Raw genomic sequence first — 17,670 nt, 5'->3', positions numbered from 1 at the left:
GAAGGAGGTGCAGCAGTTTTTGGGGTTTGCGAATTACTACCGGAGGTTTATCCGGGGTTTTGGACAGGTGGCAGCTCCCATCACGTCTCTTTTGAAGGGGGGTCCGGTGCGTCTGCAGTGGTCGGCCGAGGCGGACAGGGCGTTTGGGAGGCTGAAGGACCTGTTTACCTCGGCCCCGGTGCTGGCGCATCCGGATCCCTCTTTGCCGTTCCAGGTAGAGGTGGACGCGTCAGAGGCCGGTCTAGGAGCCGTGCTTTCACAACGGTCTGGCGCGCCACCTAAACTCCGCCCCTGTGCTTTTTATTCGAAGAAGCTCAGTCTGGCGGAGCGGAACTATGACGTAGGGGACAGGGAGCTGTTAGCCGTGGTACAGGCCCTAAAGGTGTGGAGGCACTGGCTTGAGGGGGCTCAACACCCTTTCCTCATTTTGACGGACCACCGTAACCTGGAGTACATCCGGGCAGCGAGGAGGCTGAACCCTCGCCAGGCAAGATGGAATATGTTCTTGACCAGGTTTACTTTTAAGATCACGTACATCCCTGGGTCACAGAACGGCAAGGCAGATGCGCTGTCTCGGCGGTATGACACGGAGGAGAGGTCCGTGGAGCCCACTCCCATACTGCCGGAGTCGTGTCTGGAGCGGGCGTTACGCACCGACCCTAGTCCACCACAGTGCCCGGAGGGTCGGAAGTACGTTCCGCTCGAGGTTCGGGATCGATTGATCTATTGGGCTCACACGTCACCCTCCTCTGGACATCCGGGTATCGGCCGGACAGTGCACTGTCTTAGTGCCAAGTACTGGTGGCCCACGTTGGCAAGGGATGTGAGGGTTTATGTTTCCTCCTGCTCGGTGTGCGCCCAGTGTAAGGCGCCTAGACATCTGCCTAGGGGTAAGTTACTACCCCTGCCCGTGCCACAACGACCATGGTCCCACCTCTCGGTGGATTTCCTTACTGACCTTCCTCCTTCACAGGGGAATACCACTATACTGGTCGTTGTGGACCGGTTTTCTAAGGCCTGTCGTTTGCTCCCCATGCCGGGCCTTCCTACCGCCCTGCAAACTGCCGAAGCCCTATTCACCCATGTGTTCCGGCACTACGGGGTACCCGAGGATATTGTGTCTGATCGAGGTCCCCAATTTACCTCCAGAGTCTGGAGGGCCTTTATGGAGCGGTTGGGGGTCTCGGTGAGCCTCACCTCGGGTTACCACCCGGAGAGTAATGGGCAGGTGGAACGTGTAAACCAGGATGTGGGCAGGTTTCTTAGAACATACTGCCAGGACCGGCCGGAGGAGTGGGCAAGGTACGTTCCCTGGGCCGAAATGGCCCAGAATTCCCCTACGCCATTCCTCCACTAACCTAACTCCTTTCCAATGTGTGTTAGGTTACCAGCCGGTTCTGGCACCCTGGCAGCAGAGCCAGATCGAGGCTCCTGCGGTGGATGAGTGGGCGAGGCGCTCGGAGGAGACATGAAACGCTGCACACGTCCACCTGCAGCGGGCCCTCCGACGTCATAAGGCGAGCGCCGATCTCCACCGCAGTGAGGGACCGGTGTACGCACCTGGTGATCGAGTCTGGCTCTCTACCAGGAACCTGCCCCTCCGCCTGCCCTGTCGGAAACTGGGTCGGCGGTTTGTAGGGCCATTTAAAGTCCTGGGAAGGTTGAACGAGGTGTGTTATAAATTACAGCTACCTGTTGAATATAAAAGTATTAACCCCTCGTTCCATGTGTCCCTTCTCAGGCCGGTGTGTGTTATTGTTTTTGTCAGTCGTGTATTTTCGCTCGGTTGAGCTTCTCTCCACTGCGCTGGAGTTATTACGCACCTGTTTTGTGCGCTGTTGTTTCGTTTCGCCTTCGTGCGTATTTCGCCTTCGGGCAAGTGTTGTCCGTTTGCCGTGTTTTGGCATTACTAAAGTCTGTTGGATTATCCGTCTGCGTCCTGCGTTTGATTCCACCACTGCACCTACAGCACGCTTTGACAAATATGAAGAGTGATACTCAGTTCCCTCACGACGCCAGGACAGCGGAGTCACTCACCACCTTCCGGAGACATTTGAAACCCCACCTCTTTAAGGAACACCTGGGATAGGATAAAGTAATCCTTCTACCCCCCAAAAAAAAATAATATATAATTGGAAAGTGGTTATCCCACTGGCTATAGGGTGAATGCACCAATTTGTAGTCGCTCTGGATAAGAGCGTCTGCTAAATGACGTAAATGTGCCCTTGAGCAAGGCACTTAACCCTAATTGCTCCTGTAAGTCGCTCTGGATAAGAGCGTCTGCTAAATTACTAAAATGTAAAAATGTAAATGTATAACACTTTGTATTCAGGACATTAAGTTCATTTCTTTGCCACATTTTTTGCAGTTTTACTTTAGTGCCTTACTGCAAACAGGATGCATGTTTTGGAATATTTGTATTCTGTACAGGCTTTCTTCTTTTCACTCTGTCAATTAGGTTAGTATTGTGGAGTATTGTGTAGTAACTACTCAGTTTTCTCCTATCACAGCTAATAAACTCTGTAACTGTTTTAAAAAGGTGCCCTTCTTTGCGAGGCATTGGAAAACCTCCCTGGTCTTTGTGGTTGAATCTGTGTTTGAAATTCACTGCTCAACTGAGGGACCTTACAGATAATTGTATGTGTGGGGTACAGAGATGGGGCGGCAGGTAGCTTAGTGGTTAAGAGCGTTGTGCCAGTAACCGAAAGGTCGCTGGTTCTAATCCCCGAGCCGACTAGGTGAAAAATCTGTCGATGTGCCCTTGAGCAAGGCGCTTAACCTTAATTGCTCCTGTAAGTCGCTCTGGATAAGAGCGTCTGCTAAATGACTAATAATTTATTTAGATGAGGTAGTCATTGTTAAACCCTGTTATTGCACACAGAGTGAGTCCATGCAACTTATTATGTGACTTGTTAAGCAAATTTTGACTTTTGAATTGCCATAACAAAGGGGTTGAGTACTTATTGACTCAAGACATTTCAGCTTTTCATTTGTAATTAATTTGTAAACATTTCATAATTCCACTTTGACATTATGGGGTATTGTGTGTAGGCCAGTGACAAACAATCTAAATGTAATCTATTTTAAATTTAGCCTGTAACATAAAAAAATGTCAAGGAGAGCTAATACTTTCTGAAGGGACTGTATATGCACAGACTAGTTCCTATAAAGGAGTGGCTTATGTCATCATGGAAGTAGAATTGTGCTTTAGAGTAGAGAATACGTTCTATCTGATGTGCATATCTAGTCAGCAGCATATCTAGAGCTTGGGACTATAAGGTGCTGTCTGCAAAAATATGATTCTGAGATAATTGGCTTTAAAGTTCAGAACCCTCATTGGTTTGAATGGTGTCAGCAATTTTTTCATTGTATTCTTTTGAACTTAACAACATGAATTGGGGTATTTATAGTACTATATACAGTACCAGTCAAAAGTTTGGACACACCTACTCATTCTGTCATGAGCACTCTCTCTCCCTGGTAGCAACATTAATTGCATTCAATTATCTTCCACTCTGCTCACCTCCCTCTCTCTACTCAGCCTAACTAGCTCCACCTGCCCTGCTCTGCTCTTGTTACCTGGCCAGCTGCACTGCATTTCCCACTCACCATCCTCACCTTGCCTCACTCTGTTCTAATTACTCTGCCAGCTGAACTGCATTTCCCCACTACCTCTCCCAGTATATCAAGCCCTGGTTTTCAGCCAAGCCCTGTCAGATCGTCTTCAAACCCGGACCAGTAACCTGCCTGTCTGCGCTCTGACTCCTGTTTGTGATACCGATCCTTTCTTGACTGCCTCCTTGTTCTACTGCCCCGTCTATCCCAACCTGCCTTCTGGACCTCGACTACTCTCCGATCTTCAGCCCCTCCGGTAACTCGTTTCTGCCTTCTGTCTCTCACCACGATATTTGCCCAGCCCTGATCTGTACTTCTGCCTGCCATTCATATTGCTGTTGTGTGTGTGTGTTCCCCCAGGTCTCCGACCACCAGATGAGCGTGCCCAGACGTTTCACCACCCTCAGCCCGATACGCCGCTCCATCACTGGGGAACACACACACTAAGCACTTGGACTGGACACCCCCCGGACATTTGGTGACCCCGGAGCACAGGTACCCACAGGAGGACCCTGAAAGACCCCTGACACCCCTGGGACTCCTCTTCCCGCCTGTAACCTTGAATAAAGAACTCTGAATTTGAACTTGCGCTCTTGGGTCCTCTTCTGTTCGTGACAGAACGATCTGACCATCATGGACCCAGCGCACTCCCTGACCACGATGGAGGAAGAGCCAGAGAGGACTGCCCTACAGCGACTGGAACGCTCTGAGGGAGACATAAATCGGATGGCTGGCGACATCGCTTCCCTTCTCCAGCTATTCAACCAGCAGCAACAACAGTTCCAACTGCAGCAACAACAGCTAGCCCAAGCCCTGCAACTACTCTCAAGCCCGGCTACTCCACCTGCACCCCCCTGGTCCTTTTGTTCCTGTACCACCGATACTCCTTCATCCCTCCGCTGGAGGTCCCAATGCTGCAGGCCCGGCAGTGCTGCCACCAGATCCCCACGCTCCTGAACCAAGGATTGGGAACCCGGAGCGTTTTGATGGCAACCAGAAGCAAGTAAGACCATTCTTGAGCAGCTGCCGAATCCAGTTTGCACTACAGCCCAGGACTTTCTCAACAGAGGGAGCCAAGGTGGGGTATGTCATCACACATCTCACCGGTCGAGCTCGGTTGTGGGGGGAACGGCGAAATTCGACCGGCAAACCCCAGCCTGTGCCTCCTTCAGTGCCTTTGAGGAGGAGATGTTAAGGTCTTTGACCTAGGCTCGCCAACAGCCGAAGCGTCACAAGCTCTGCTCACCATCCGTCAGGGCAATCGGACAGTGGCAGACTTCTCCATTGACTTTCGTACCCTGGCCAGTCAAAGCTCGTTTAACCCAGAGGCACTGGTGCAAGCCTTCCTCCATAGCCTGGCGGACTATATCAAGGACGAGCTTGTTTCCCATGACCCGCCCTCAACGCTTGATGCCGCCATTGACCTTGCCGTTCGCATTGACCGCCGTATACAGACCCGGAGGAGGGAGAAGGGCCGTCTCAGTCAACCTGCCATCCGTACTCGGGTCGATACCGCTTCTGTCCAGCCCCTGCCTGTCAAGTCCCATAGCCAACTCAATCAGCCTGAGCCCATGGAGATTGGCCGTGCCTCTCTGACTCCCGAGGAGCGTCGGCGCCGTCTAAGCTCCAACCTTTGCCTCTACTGTGGTGGCGAGAATCACCGTGTCGCTACTTGTCCGGCAAAAGCCGCAGCTCACCAGGTGTAGGGGAGATCCGGGTGAGCTCAACAAGCCTTCAGTCTCCCTCCATCCGAAAGACCCTGCTTCATCTCCGCCTTCAGCTTTCTGACAAGACTCATACATTGGCCGCCCTTGTGGATTCCGGGCCGAAGCAAACATCATGGACCCTGAGCTTGCACAGCAACTGGGCGTGAACCATCATCAACTGACACAACCCATTCCTGCACGAGCCCTGGATGGGCATCATCTTGGCACTGTCACTCATATCTCCGCCCCTGTGACAATCCTGCTGTCAGGAAACCACCAGGAGTCCATCCAGTTTCACCTCCTACACTCACCTGGCCAACCACTCATTCTTGGATACCCGTGGCTCCGTCAGCACAACCCCCACATCGACTGGGAGACAGGAACAGTCCGTGAGTGGGGAAGGAGTTGTCACCAGACCTGTTTAAGGGGGGCCACCCTGCCCGTTCACCGGGAAGGATCTAGCGCTACCTCCGACATATCCAATGTTCCGGCCTGTTACCACAGCCTGAAAGAGGTGTTCAACAAATCCAAGGCGACATCTCTACCCCCACCACAGACCCTATGACTGCGCGATTGATCTCCTGCCTGGCACAGCACCTCCCAAGGGTCGTCTGTATTCACTGTCAGCCCCGGAAAGAAAGGCCATGGAGGACTACATTAATGACTCTCTTGCCTCCGGGATAATTAGACCGTCGTCTTCCCCCGCAGGAGCGGGATTCTTCTTTGTCGGCAAGAAGGACGGTTCTCTTCGTCCATGCATAGATTACCGGGGTCTGAACGACATCACGGTTAAGAATCGCTACCCACTGCCCTTACTTTCGTCTGCCTTCGAACTGCTGCAGGGAGCCACTGTATTCACTAAGCTGGACCTTCGCAATGCCTACCATCTGGTGCGGATGAGGGAGGGAGACGAATGGAAGACAGCGTTCAACACACCAACCGGCCACTATGAATATCTCGTCATGCCCTTCGGCCTCACCAATGCCCCAGCAGTTTTTCAAGCCCTAGTGAATGATATCCTCAGGGACATGCTAAATACGTTCGTATTTGTGTACCTTGACGATATTTTAATATTCTCAAAGACTCTGTCAGAACACACGCACCACGTCCGGTTGGTCCTGCGCCGCCTGCTGGAGAACTCTCTTTTCGTGAAGGCAGAGAAGTGCGAGTTCCATGCCAAGACCGTTTCATTCCTGGGGTATGTGGTGACCGAGGGCAGCATTCAGATGGATCTCACGAAGGTGTCGGCTGTCACTTCCTGGCCAGTTCCTGAGTCTCGGAAGAAGTTGCAACAGTTCCTGGGCTTTGCCAACTTTTATAGGAGATTCATCAGAAACTATAGCACAGTGGCTGCACCCCTCACGGCGCTAACCAGCACTAAACAACCGTACCAATGGACATCAGCTGCTGATAAGGCCTTCAATATCCTCAAGACATGTTTCACTTCTGCTCCCATCCTCCAGATGCCAGATGCAGCAAGGCAGTTTGTGGTGGAGGTAGATGCTTCGGACGTGGGAGTGGGTGCAGTGCTTTCTCAAAGAGCAGCTGAGGATGGCAAGATGCACCCCTGTGCCTTCTACTCCCGTCGGCTAACCCCTGCCGAATGCAACTACGACATTGGGAACCGCGAGCTGTTGGCTGTCAAGCTCGCCCTTGAAGAATGGCGGCACTGGTTAGAAGGGTCAAAGGAACCATTCGTAGTGTGGACAGACCACAAGAACCTGGAGTATATCCAAACAGCCAGGAGGCTGAACTCCCGTCAACAGCGGTGGTCTCTGTTCTTTACGCGCTTCAATTTCACGCTCTCCTACCGCCCGGGATCTCGCAACATCAAACCTGATGCTCTTTCCCGGATGTTTCAGAAGGACGAGACCACCGCCATGACAGCTCCCATTCTTCCCAGCCACTTGGTCGTAGCGGCCCTCACCTGGGAGATCGAGAAGCAGGTCATGGAGGCTCTTCGGGACCAGCCAGGTCCAAGCACCAGCGCCCCCCAACCGTCTGTTTGTTCCAGCAAATCTCAGGTCACCTGTGATTCAGTGGGGGCACGAATCCCGTCTGGCCTGTCATCCCGGCATCACTCGCACCCTTCATCTGGTCCGCCAGCGGTTCTGGTGGCGGGGATGAGACGGGATGTCCGAGAATTCATCCGAGCTTGTCCCACTTGTAACCGAAACAAGACTCCCAACCAGCCTCCTGCTGGGTTGCTGCAACCCCTACTCATACCCAAGAGGCCCTGGTCCCACGTTTCACTGGACTTTGTTACGGGCCTTCCGCCCTCTGACGGACACACAGTCATCCTTACCATTGTTGACCGCTTTAGTAAGATGACCCACTTCGTGCCCCCTTCCCAAACTACCCTCTGCTAAAGAGACCTCCCAGGTGGTCCTGGAACATGTGTTTCGTATCCATGGCCTACCCCAGGATATAGTGTCAGACCGGGGCCCGCAATTCTCAGCAACCTTTTGGAAGGAGTTCTGTCATCTCCTTGGGGCCACCGCCAGCCTATCGTCTGGATTCCACCCGCAGTCAAACGGCCAGACTGAACGCATGAACCAGGAGCTGGAGAAGGCACTGAGGTGTGTGGCTTCCCAAAATCCCCGGGCCTGGGCTCAACACCTGCTCTGGGTGGAATATGCCCATAATTCACTCACCAGTTCCTCCACCGGGCTCTCCCCCCTTTCAGTGTGTCTACGGGTATCAACCTCCACTGTTTGCCAGCCAGGAGGCGGATGCCACCTGTCCGTCTGCTCTTGCGTATGCCCGCCGCTGCCGCCGCACTTGGGCCCAGGCTCGCACTGTGCTCCTGAAGTCTGGAACCAGCTACGCCGTCGGTGCCAACCGACGGAGGACCCCAGCACCTACTTACCGGGTTGGTCAGAAGGTCTGGCTGTCTGCCCGGGATCTGCCGCTGCGGGTTGTATCACGAAAGCTGGCCCCTCGCTTCATTGGTCCTTTTCCTGTGCAGAAAGTCATCAGTCCAACGGCGGTCCGACTTCAGTTGCCCGCTTCCATGCGGGTCCACCCCACCTTCCACGTCTCCAAGGTCAAGCCGGTCCATGAAAGTCCCCTGGTCCCTGCAGCTCCGGCGCCACCTCCTCCGCGCCTCGTAGATGGCGGTCCTGTCTTCACCGTCCGGCGGCTGCTCCGCTCTAGGCGAAGGGGTAGGGGTCTCCAGTACCTCGTTGATTGGGAGGGATATGGTCCAGAGGAGAGGACCTGGATCCCGGCCAGGAGGATAGTGGACCGGACCCTTATCACTGACTTCCACCGACTACATCCTGATCAGCCTGCAATCCGTAGGGGGCCGTCCAAGAGGGTTCCTAGCCGTCCGGCCCGCCCTGCTCCTGTCTCAGTGCCTGTCCTGTCTCCCGACCGTGACCCTCCAGCTCCTTCTGAGGATGAGGAGATTCACTCGGACCGCTCGGAGGAGTTCTGACCCGCCGCCTGCTCCCCTCCACCCTCCCGGCATGATGTTGTTCTTGGGACTTCTGGGGCCGTCCCTTGGAGGGGGGTCCTGTCATGAGCACTCTCTCTCCCTGGTAGCAACATTAATTGCATTCAATTATCTTCCACTCTGCTCACCTCCCTCTCTCTACTCAGCCTAACTAGCTCCACCTGCCCTGCTCTGCTCTTGTTACCTGGCCAGCTGCACTGCATTTCCCACTCACCATCCTCACCTTGCCTCACTCTGTTCTAATTACTCTGCCAGCTGAACTGCATTTCCCCACTACCTCTCCCAGTATATCAAGCCCTGGTTTTCAGCCAAGCCCTGTCAGATCGTCTTCAAACCCGGACCAGTAACCTGCCTGTCTGCGCTCTGACTCCTGTTTGTGATACCGATCCTTTCTTGACTGCCTCCTTGTTCTACTGCCCCGTCTATCCCAACCTGCCTTCTGGACCTCGACTACTCTCCGATCTTCAGCCCCTCCGGTAACTCGTTTCTGCCTTCTGTCTCTCACCACGATATTTGCCCAGCCCTGATCTGTACTTCTGCCTGCCATTCATATTGCTGTTGTGTGTGTGTGTTCCCCAGGTCTCCGACCACCAGATGAGCGTGCCCAGACGTTTCACCACCCTCAGCCCGATACGCCGCTCCATCACTGGGGAACACACACACTAAGCACTTGGACTGGACACCCCCGGACATTTGGTGACCCCCGGAGCACAGGTACCCACAGGAGGACCCTGAAAGACCCCTGACACCCCTGGGACTCCTCTTCCCGCCTGTAACCTTGAATAAAGAACTCTGAATTTGAACTTGCGCTCTTGGGTCCTCTTCTGTTCGTGACACATTCAAGGGTTTTTCTTTATTTTTACTATTTTCTACATTGTAGAATAACCATGAAATAACACATGTGGAATCATGTAGTAACCAAAAAAGTGTTAAACAAATCAAAATATATTTGATATTTTATATTCTTAAAATAGCCACCCTTTGCCTTGATGACAGCTTTGCACACTCTTGGCATTCTCTCAACCAGCTTCATCTGGAATTATTTTCCTATAGTCTTGAAGGAGGAATGAGACTAAGATGTCTTATTTAAGATCTTTGAAGAGGTAGGCTTTCAGACGTTTTCAGAAGATGGGCAGGGACTCTGCTGTCCTAGCATCAGGGGGACATGATCCTGTGCTCAGATGGCTGACCACAGGATAGAACAGGAGAGGACAGGAGACTACAGGACATGATAGGGTAGGACAAGACAGAACAGACTCTTTCTTTGTGATTCACAAAGCAACGCTGCCTGGCAGATATGACTGCTGTTTATCCAAGCAGGCAGATCATCAGTTGCCTTCTTTTGTCCAAATCCTGTGTTTTTTCTCTCTCTCTCATTATAGCTCTCTATCTCTCTCTCTCTTTCATGTGTGTGTGTCTGAATGATTAGAAATGCTTTTCTGTGTTATACTGGGTGAGGGTCAGACCTTCTGTCGGTGCTAATCTCTTTACAGCTGCGTTGGGTTGTCTTCATTTACTACAGTAAGGCATCTGCCTAGTGTGTGTTTGTGTGTGTGTGTGTGTGTGTGTGTGTGTGCGTGTGTGCGCATGTGCATGTGTGTGTGTGTGTGTGTGTGTGTGTGTGTGTGTGTGTGCTGTTCAGCCCTGGGCTTATAGGGATCTTTTCTCTTGCTGTGTGCTATCACTGCGTTTGTCCTCATCAGAGATTCATTGATATTGTAATTACTTTTGCAGATCAGCCAAGAAATTGCATGACGATCCCCTGCCCCCTTTTCCATCTTTCATCTTCTCTTTACCTCTCTCTCTCTACCTCTCTCTCTCTCCCCCTCTCTCTCTCCCCCTCTCTTCTTCGCTGTCTGCATAAACATCTCTCTCATCTCTCTGGTGGTTGCTCTCTCTCTCTCTCTCTCTCTCTCTCTCCCCACCCCTCTCTCTTCAGGTTCAAACAGTAGCAAAGAAAGTGTCAGTGATACCCCCGAACCAGACAGAACCTGTCATAGTCAGCAAGAAGAAACTGGAGTTCAAATGGGGCATGAATGTTCTGGGTGAGAGAATGCTATGGTTCTTTCCTCTCTATTCACTGATTGGGCAACAATGTCCTGTTCGGTTCCCCTATCTTTCTGTTGATTGGACGGAATACTATTATGTCTATTTCCTATTGTTTCATTGGTTTAGATATATTCATCATTCGTATTGAGAGAGCACATTGGTTATTTATGAACAGAAGATTTAATGTTGTAATGATGTTTTCTGAAGGTTTAATTGGGTTCTTCATCACATTTGGAATGTGCATGGGGAAGATGGGAGAGAAGGGGAAGCTCATGTCAGAGTTCTTCAACATCCTCAACGAGATCATCATGAAGATGGTGGGCATGATCATGTGGTACGTGTCTCTTTGTGTCTTCCTGGCTGTGTCTTCCTGTCTGTGTCCCTGTCTGTGTCCTTGTCTGTGTCTCTCTCGGTGTCCCTATCTGTGTCTTCCTGTCTGTGTCCCTGTCTGTGTCCCTATCTGTGTCTTCCTGTCTGTTTCTTCCTGTCTGTGTCCCTGTCTGTGTCTTCCTGTATGTGTCCCTGTCTGTGTCTTCCTGTCTGTGTCCCTGTCTGTGTCTTCCTGTCTGTGTCTTCCTGTCTGTGTTGCCCTGTCTCTGTCCCTGTCTGTGTCTTCCTGTCTGTGCCCCTGTCTATGTCTTCCTGTCTGTGTCCCTGTCTGTGACCCTGTCTGTGTCCCTGTCTGTGTCTTCCTGTCTGTGTCCCTGTCGGTGTCTTCCTGTCTGTGTCCCTGTCTGTGACCCTGTCTGTGTCCCTGTCTGTGTCTCTGTATGGGTCTGTTTTTCCTCCAGTGGAACAATGGCTGCAGTGCTGAAAAACATTCTATGGACAGTGATGAATCCACTGACAGTCATGAATAAGGGGAGGACTGCGTACATGAGAAAAATGGTGGGAACTGGGACCAGGGGCAGAGAGAGGATTGGAAAGGGGAGAAATATAGGGAGAAGGATTCCCTAAGACATGACAGTGTGTGGAATGCTGAGGACTAGCAGGAGTGGGAGCAGAGCAGAAGCCTTTCTGGTTCCCAGGGGGGAGAGGGTGGAACAGGTCCAGAACGTAATTAATCCACAGACAGGAAAGGAGCCACTAGCTGCTCAGCAGGCCAGCACAGATCAGAGCGCAGACAGACTGATGCAGGGCAGGACAGAGGTACTTGGTGAGATCCATGTCCTTGGAGAGCGATGAAGGCCTTGATGCTTTGCAGGACAGTAGCAGACAGTCCAGTTACATTAAAAGAGCGAGGGAAAAGAGAGAGAAAGGGGGAGAGACAGAGAGACTTCACAGGACACTGGCCAGTACCACTGAGAGAGAGAAAAACATATCCCCCCTCTCTCTCTCCCCCTCTCTCTCTCTCTCTCTCTCTCTATCTCTCTCCACCACAAAGAAGCACCTACTCAGGGGCCATCTTGATGCGCAGCACATTTTCCAAAGAAACTGTGTTCTCCATACCACAAACCCAATGTAAACCACCCATTTTACACACTAAACACATTACTCACTACTAGGCCTACAGAGCTGGCCAAACAAACCAGCATATATATACAAATAACATGTCATACACAGTACACTAAACACACTGGTCATACACAGTATACTACATACTTTACCAAACAACTCTGGCTAAATGCCATCTTCCTCACAGATCAACACAGTACATCCCTTACACCTCAGATGCTAAGCTTGTGTTGCTATGACCTTTGACCTGCCCAGCTGTGGTTCCTTAGCACCTAGTCCCACTGCCTGTTTAGTATTGATGCCATAGGTGGGGTGTGTCTCAATAGTCTAAAGTGGTTTCCTCTCCCCATATATTTTCCTTCACTTGCAATATTCTGGAAGAACCCTCCTCATTACCAGTGGTGTGTTGACCCTCCATGTTGTGTCTTCAGGTACTCTCCAGTTGGTATTGCCTCTCTGATCTCAGGGAAGATAGCAGCCATCGGGGACCTGGAGGTGGTGGCCAGACAGCTGGGCATGTACATGGTGACTGTCATAGTGGGCCTGATGATCCATGGGGGCATTATCCTGCCACTCATCTTCTTCACCATCACAAGGAAGAGCCCCTTCACCTTCTACTCTGGGATCTTCCAGGCCTGGATCACTGCCCTGGGCACCGCCAGCAGGTAGAGGAGGGAGGAACACTCTAGGGAGGGTTGGGTGTGTGTGGAGGGTGGGCGTATATACTATGTTTAGCCAATTTGTGCTGGTGTGTATTTTCCTTAGTAGCACTGCATGATACTGTATGGCATCAGGTACCGTAGTAAATGTGATGGAGGGGTGTTATGTTACTGTGTATTGGTTGCTGGGCTATTTAGGTTAACCCAGAATAAGAGGGCTGACAAACTAGAGCTGCAGAGCCAACTGTGCATGAATCTGGGTGATCCCAGACCAGCTCTGTCTGACAGACACACAGACAGACAGACAGATTGACAGACCCTGTGTTGTAAATGTCTGGGGCTCTGGAAAAGGTTGGATGGGCCAAACTGGCCGTGTTTCCGCTGCTTCTGAATCTGTCATGCTTCTCAAACCAACTGTCATTTTGACGCATTATGGAGGCTTTAGAGAATAAGAGTAATCCTATCAACTTTCTCTAATTATATTATGACCTGGGCTTAGCTTGGGCTCAAATCAAATTCCTGCAATTCATTCATTGGATTGTAAAATACCCCTGCTGTTATGATGATGCTGTTAGATTTCACCCCTCCTCTCACCCTCTCTGTCCCCCCCCTTCTTTTTTAACATTCTCCCTCCCTCACCCTCCCTCTCCCTCCCCCTTTCTCCCTCACCCCCCTCACCCTCCCACTCCCTCACTCACCCTCCCTCCCTCCCTCACCCTCCCTAAACCTCTCTCTCTCTCCCTCAATCTCCCTCTCCCTCACTCTCCCTCACCCTCCCTTTCCCTCACCCTCCCCCACCCTCACTCTCCCTCACCCTCCCTCTCTCTCACTCTTTCTGTCATTATTTTCTTTCTCAATACCTCTCTCTCTATATAATGTCTTTATACCCTCTCTCCCCACTTTTATTTTCTTCCCTTTATCTCTCTCTACCTGTCTTTATCCCTTTCTTACCCACTCTGTCCTTCCCTCAGTGCGGGAACGTTACCTGTCACGTTTCGCTGTCTGGAGGAGAATCTGAAGATCGATAAGCGTGTGACGCGTTTCGTGCTGCCCATCGGAGCCACCATCAACATGGACGGTACAGCCCTGTACGAGGCGGTGGCAGCCATCTTCATCGCTCAGATGAATGACATCAACCTGGACGCAGGACAGATCGTTACTGTCAGGTAGGCCTCTTCTTTACCACTAACACCCCTGGCCCAGGGGGTTTCTTAGGATACTTTTGTGTTGAGGTGTGTTACCTGGGTGTAATATATTATGCTTTTAGATATAGTACTAAAGTGCAGTGATGGTTTTAAGGCTGTCATGCTCGGTATGTATGTAAGAGAAAGCTATGTCCCTTCCTCCATGGCTTTTTGTACCTTGAAATAGTCATGTAACTGTAGGCCTACTGTATCTATCAGTTGTGGTTGCTTACTGATGACTTTTCTGAGTCACATGCTAATGCACTGTGGTGACAATGTCTTGGAATGAGAAACATGTGTGTAACATCCTCTCCCTCTCTCCTTCCCCTCCTCTCCTCCCAGTATGACAGCTACCCTGGCCAGTGTGGGAGCGGCCAGTATTCCCAGTGCAGGCCTGGTCACCATGCTGTTGATCCTTACAGCTGTGGGCCTGCCCACCCAGGACATCAGCCTGCTCATCGCTGTCGACTGGCTGCTGTGAGTCACACATACACAATATATTGGTATTTTATTCAACAATGTGATGACATTAGACTACCATGATTCAATGTTGCTTATTATCTCAATGGAAGAAAACTAGGGTACATCAAGCTCTTTCAAAATGCAACACATATTGTAAACTGTAAAGGGTAGAGTGGTACTTAGCTGTAGATGGCATTGCTGTTGTTGGCATCTACTCATCCATGAGAGCTCCTGTCTGGTAGTGTAACTGTAACACAGTGATCAGTCATGGCTGACTCCAGCATTGTCTGTCTGTTGGGTCAGTGACAGAATGCGTACCTCAATCAACGTGGTGGGCGACTCGTTTGGGGCTGGGATTGTGGACCACCTGTCCAGGGCAGAGCTAGCTGAGATTGACGCGGATCTCCTCTCCCCTGAGGATGAGGAGTTCATCCCCCCGCCCCCTGTCCTCACTGAGATGGACCTGGTGGACCCCATGAGACCTCCCGATTTACCCCCGCGCTCCCCCCGCCCGCCCAAACTAAACCACCACGGCCACTCCAACCTGTCCCAGATCTACTCCATCACCAACTCTCCCCGCTCCGTCCGCTCTCCGTCCCCCCGTTCGGTCCGCTCTCCCTCCCCGCGCTCCAACTGTTCCCACTCCCACTCCCCACGGCCCTCTGCCTTCCGTACCCACTCCCCACGCATTCTCCGCAGAAAAGAGCCTGGCTACTGCGCCCTGCCCAGCCACGACAACCAGGTAGGCTGGCTTCCCATTAATTTACTGCATGGTTACAGCTACAACTAGGGCTCAATCCTAACTTAAGATGTGTGGGTTTCTTGTTTATCATGTATTGATATCAATGGAATATTTGTGTGAAAGTTTGAGTTGGATGGCCCTGTGATGGCCTCTCTCTGACTCTGTTTCTCTTTGTCTTCCCAGATCCCCACACTCCCTCGCTCCCACAGAGAGAGAGACAGAGGGGATAGAGACAGAAGGGAAAGAGACAGGGAAAGAGACAGAGAAAGAGACAGGGAAAGAGACAGGGAAAGAGAAAGTGACAGAGGAAGAGACAGAGAGAGGGAGAGACTGCGGGGGCGAGAGAGCGACCGGTATCAGAGCGAGACAGAGGAAGAGGAGGAGAGGGATAGGGTGCTGGATGAAGGGAGTGAAGGAGAAGAGAGTGACGACACCGCTTACGACCGCAGGAACACCATCCTGCCCTGCGACCTGCCCTGATTGGGATGCCTCTATGAAAACACTTCTGTTTTACCACAGTTTTACTACACTTCCCCCAATTTACTGCACTACCACCTAGTTCCACTGTGGTGTTTTTGATAGAGGTCTGGGTTGGTGGATGCAGTGCTCTACAAGTTACTATTTAGCAGTTGTCTGATTTGAGTGTTCTTGTGTGATTTGAGTCTTGTTTGACATGATCAGTGATCGATAAGCTTGCTTTGAGTGATGATGATATTTCGGTTGCTATGGCAACACCCTTTAATAATCGTTAAAGAAGGGTCCATGCCCTAACTTTTGCACTTCAGTGTGCTGCAGAAGGGAGCTTTAACTTAGTGTTGTGTCCTCTGTCAACCCAGCTCTATTCTCTCAGAATCATTGTATTTTTCTAATAATTTTAGCTAGCCAGTTCCTCAACCTTATCCTTTACCCTCTATTGTGGCTGAGAGAGATGCTGTATTGAGATCTTGGTGTTGAGGCTTGTCAATTTGTGTTCAGTGTCAGTTAACGCACAATCATAAATGTTCTCTTCTCAACTTCCAAAAAGTCATCTGTAGAACGTCATCCATCTCCAGCAGTACAGTATAGAATGATTCAACAAATAAATAATAATTATACTTATATGTAAGTTAAAATGTATGATAAACTTGTGTGTAGCAACTATATGTAATTAAAGGGAACAAACACACTGTAGACAAACTATTTTTTATACTATTCTACCTCCTCTCTCCCTCTTCTCTTCCTAGTCTTCTCCTCTACAAACTCAACACTTCACTTGACTTTACCTCAACTTGTACCTCAACTTGTCCTGAAATGACAAATATAATACGGTTATTGTTGTTAATATTGTTATTACTCAGAATTGATGTATGGTTTGTACTTTTTTGTCATTGTCTGGTGTCTGAAATGATGGTTGTTAGTGGTTGTTTTGTTCAACACAGCAGTCTGTCAGTCTGTGTTGCACAGCAGTCAGTTTTCATTTTGGTTCATGTATTAATTTACTTGTTGTTTCATTACTCTTGTACTTCAATTATTTATTGGTTAATGTATTGTTGTAAGAGATATTCTCATTGGTTGTGTCACACTTATTTGTTGTCCTCTGTCCCTCTGAAATGCCTTTCATTGAAGGTCATTACTGCCTACCCAAATCCTCCAGTCTTAATGCAGGTTTGCAGATCCAGGTTGTGTGTATATTATATGTAATAAAATCTTAGAGATGTATTTAAATTAAACTGTGCACAGATTTGTACTATAAAAAGGGGACACACTGCAATATTTAGTGACTAAAGACAGTGATGAAATCCAGTGGACAAGGATATTATTGGATGTTCGAGTTGCAACTGACACACCACTCCTTGCACACACACACACACACACACACACACACACACACACACACACACATACACACATCATTACATTCACACATTGATGAGACAAAGACACACAGAGATATGAACACACTTAATCCTCTCAAAAAAGAGTTGGGAATGGGGAAGGAGGGAGGGAAAGAGCGAGGGATGGGAGAGGAGAGGAATAGAAGAGCGGCAGATGGCCAGAAAGACGTCAATCGTACTCATTCTTCCCAGACAGCATAGGGCACTGTGGGTAATTGCAAACAGGACTGACGTTAGTGTTGGGACCCTGCACGTCACAGAGAGAGGAGGAGAGGATGAGAGAAACAGGTAGAGAATGAGGGAAAGCTTCAGGCCACAACCAGCCACCACCACCTAGTGAACAGGGACAGACATGCCTGGTATTCAACAAAACAGACAGAGTATGATTAATTTCTCTATTCATATGTAGTGAGCTGAATCTTTTCGGTTCACATACAGGAATTCCTCACACAACAAGAATGCCACTT

At 50.4% G+C, this 17,670-nt stretch overlaps 1 protein-coding gene across 1 annotated transcript in view; it reads left to right on the top strand.

Moving 5' to 3' along the window:
- LOC121568914 (excitatory amino acid transporter 2-like) overlaps positions 1 to 16,486 on the top strand; it is a 30,165-nt gene extending 13,679 nt beyond the window's left edge. The window contains exons 5-11 of the mRNA XM_045213437.1: positions 10,718 to 10,823; positions 11,035 to 11,161; positions 12,714 to 12,947; positions 13,913 to 14,107; positions 14,468 to 14,602; positions 14,891 to 15,329; positions 15,513 to 16,486. Of these exons, the coding sequence (XP_045069372.1) occupies positions 10,718 to 10,823; positions 11,035 to 11,161; positions 12,714 to 12,947; positions 13,913 to 14,107; positions 14,468 to 14,602; positions 14,891 to 15,329; positions 15,513 to 15,809 (1,533 nt within the window). The 3' untranslated portion in view covers positions 15,810 to 16,486. The remainder of the gene's footprint in view (positions 1 to 10,717; positions 10,824 to 11,034; positions 11,162 to 12,713; positions 12,948 to 13,912; positions 14,108 to 14,467; positions 14,603 to 14,890; positions 15,330 to 15,512) is intronic.
- Positions 16,487 to 17,670: the final 1,184 nt, after the last annotated feature.

The sequence above is a fragment of the Coregonus clupeaformis genome, unplaced genomic scaffold (assembly GCF_020615455.1).
Source record: "Coregonus clupeaformis isolate EN_2021a unplaced genomic scaffold, ASM2061545v1 scaf0112, whole genome shotgun sequence".
NCBI classification, from domain to species: domain Eukaryota; kingdom Metazoa; phylum Chordata; class Actinopteri; order Salmoniformes; family Salmonidae; genus Coregonus; species Coregonus clupeaformis.
This window is presented reverse-complemented; position numbering and strand designations above follow the sequence as displayed.